The 555-nt window shown below is 40.0% G+C and overlaps 1 protein-coding gene across 1 annotated transcript in view; it reads right to left on the bottom strand.

The window, feature by feature from the left end:
* The window catches only part of LOC107578045 (uncharacterized), a gene marked incomplete at its 3' end in the record, with an annotated part of 19,115 nt that overhangs the window by 12,374 nt on the left and 6,186 nt on the right, over positions 1-555 (bottom strand). Inside the window, exons 4-5 of the mRNA XM_016264044.1 lie at positions 287-456; positions 27-114 (exon numbers count right to left, since the gene is read on the bottom strand). Of these exons, the coding sequence (XP_016119530.1) occupies positions 27-114; positions 287-456 (258 nt within the window). The remainder of the gene's footprint in view (positions 1-26; positions 115-286; positions 457-555) is intronic.

The following is a 555-nucleotide window of genomic DNA, read 5'->3' as shown; positions in this document are numbered from 1 at the left end:
GTCTATCTAAATAAAACTCTACTAACCATCTTCTTCATTGGCACTGAATTCTTTGTCTTCCTCTCCAACTGCAGAAGATGAAGTATCTGAGGCTTCTTCTTCTGATTCACCGTCCTGCGCAATTAAACATAAGTCATATTTAAATGTTAGAACTGGAAAAAAAAAAACATACTGAAACAATCTGATATGAACAGTGATGGACCACATTCATTGGATAGTCCAGACAGTAACATAATGGCTGTGTAAAACCAACTGTTTTGTAGTTGATCCTGGAAGATTGCTGTACCTGGGGGAGAGTTAAAGTACTGAGCAGCTGGTCTAGAGGCAGAGTGCCCTCCTCCCTTAGTAACTCTATCTCTCGTCTCTGTGTCTCTGCATCATTCCCCTCTTGCTGCTCCTCTACTTCTATGGTCTCTTCATCATCTTCCTCCTCACAAGGTGGCTCAAAGTCTCTATCTGCAGCAGAAAAGGGAAAATTTAGATGTCTAATCTAAGTGAACACAAAGTGAAAACAAGAACTTCCTGAATCATGTGTTCAAAAATATATCAAACCCT

The sequence above is a fragment of the Sinocyclocheilus grahami genome, unplaced genomic scaffold, assembly GCF_001515645.1.
Source record: "Sinocyclocheilus grahami isolate Dianchi unplaced genomic scaffold, SAMN03320097.WGS_v1.1 scaffold8521.1, whole genome shotgun sequence".
NCBI lineage: Eukaryota > Metazoa > Chordata > Actinopteri > Cypriniformes > Cyprinidae > Sinocyclocheilus > Sinocyclocheilus grahami.
This window is presented reverse-complemented; position numbering and strand designations above follow the sequence as displayed.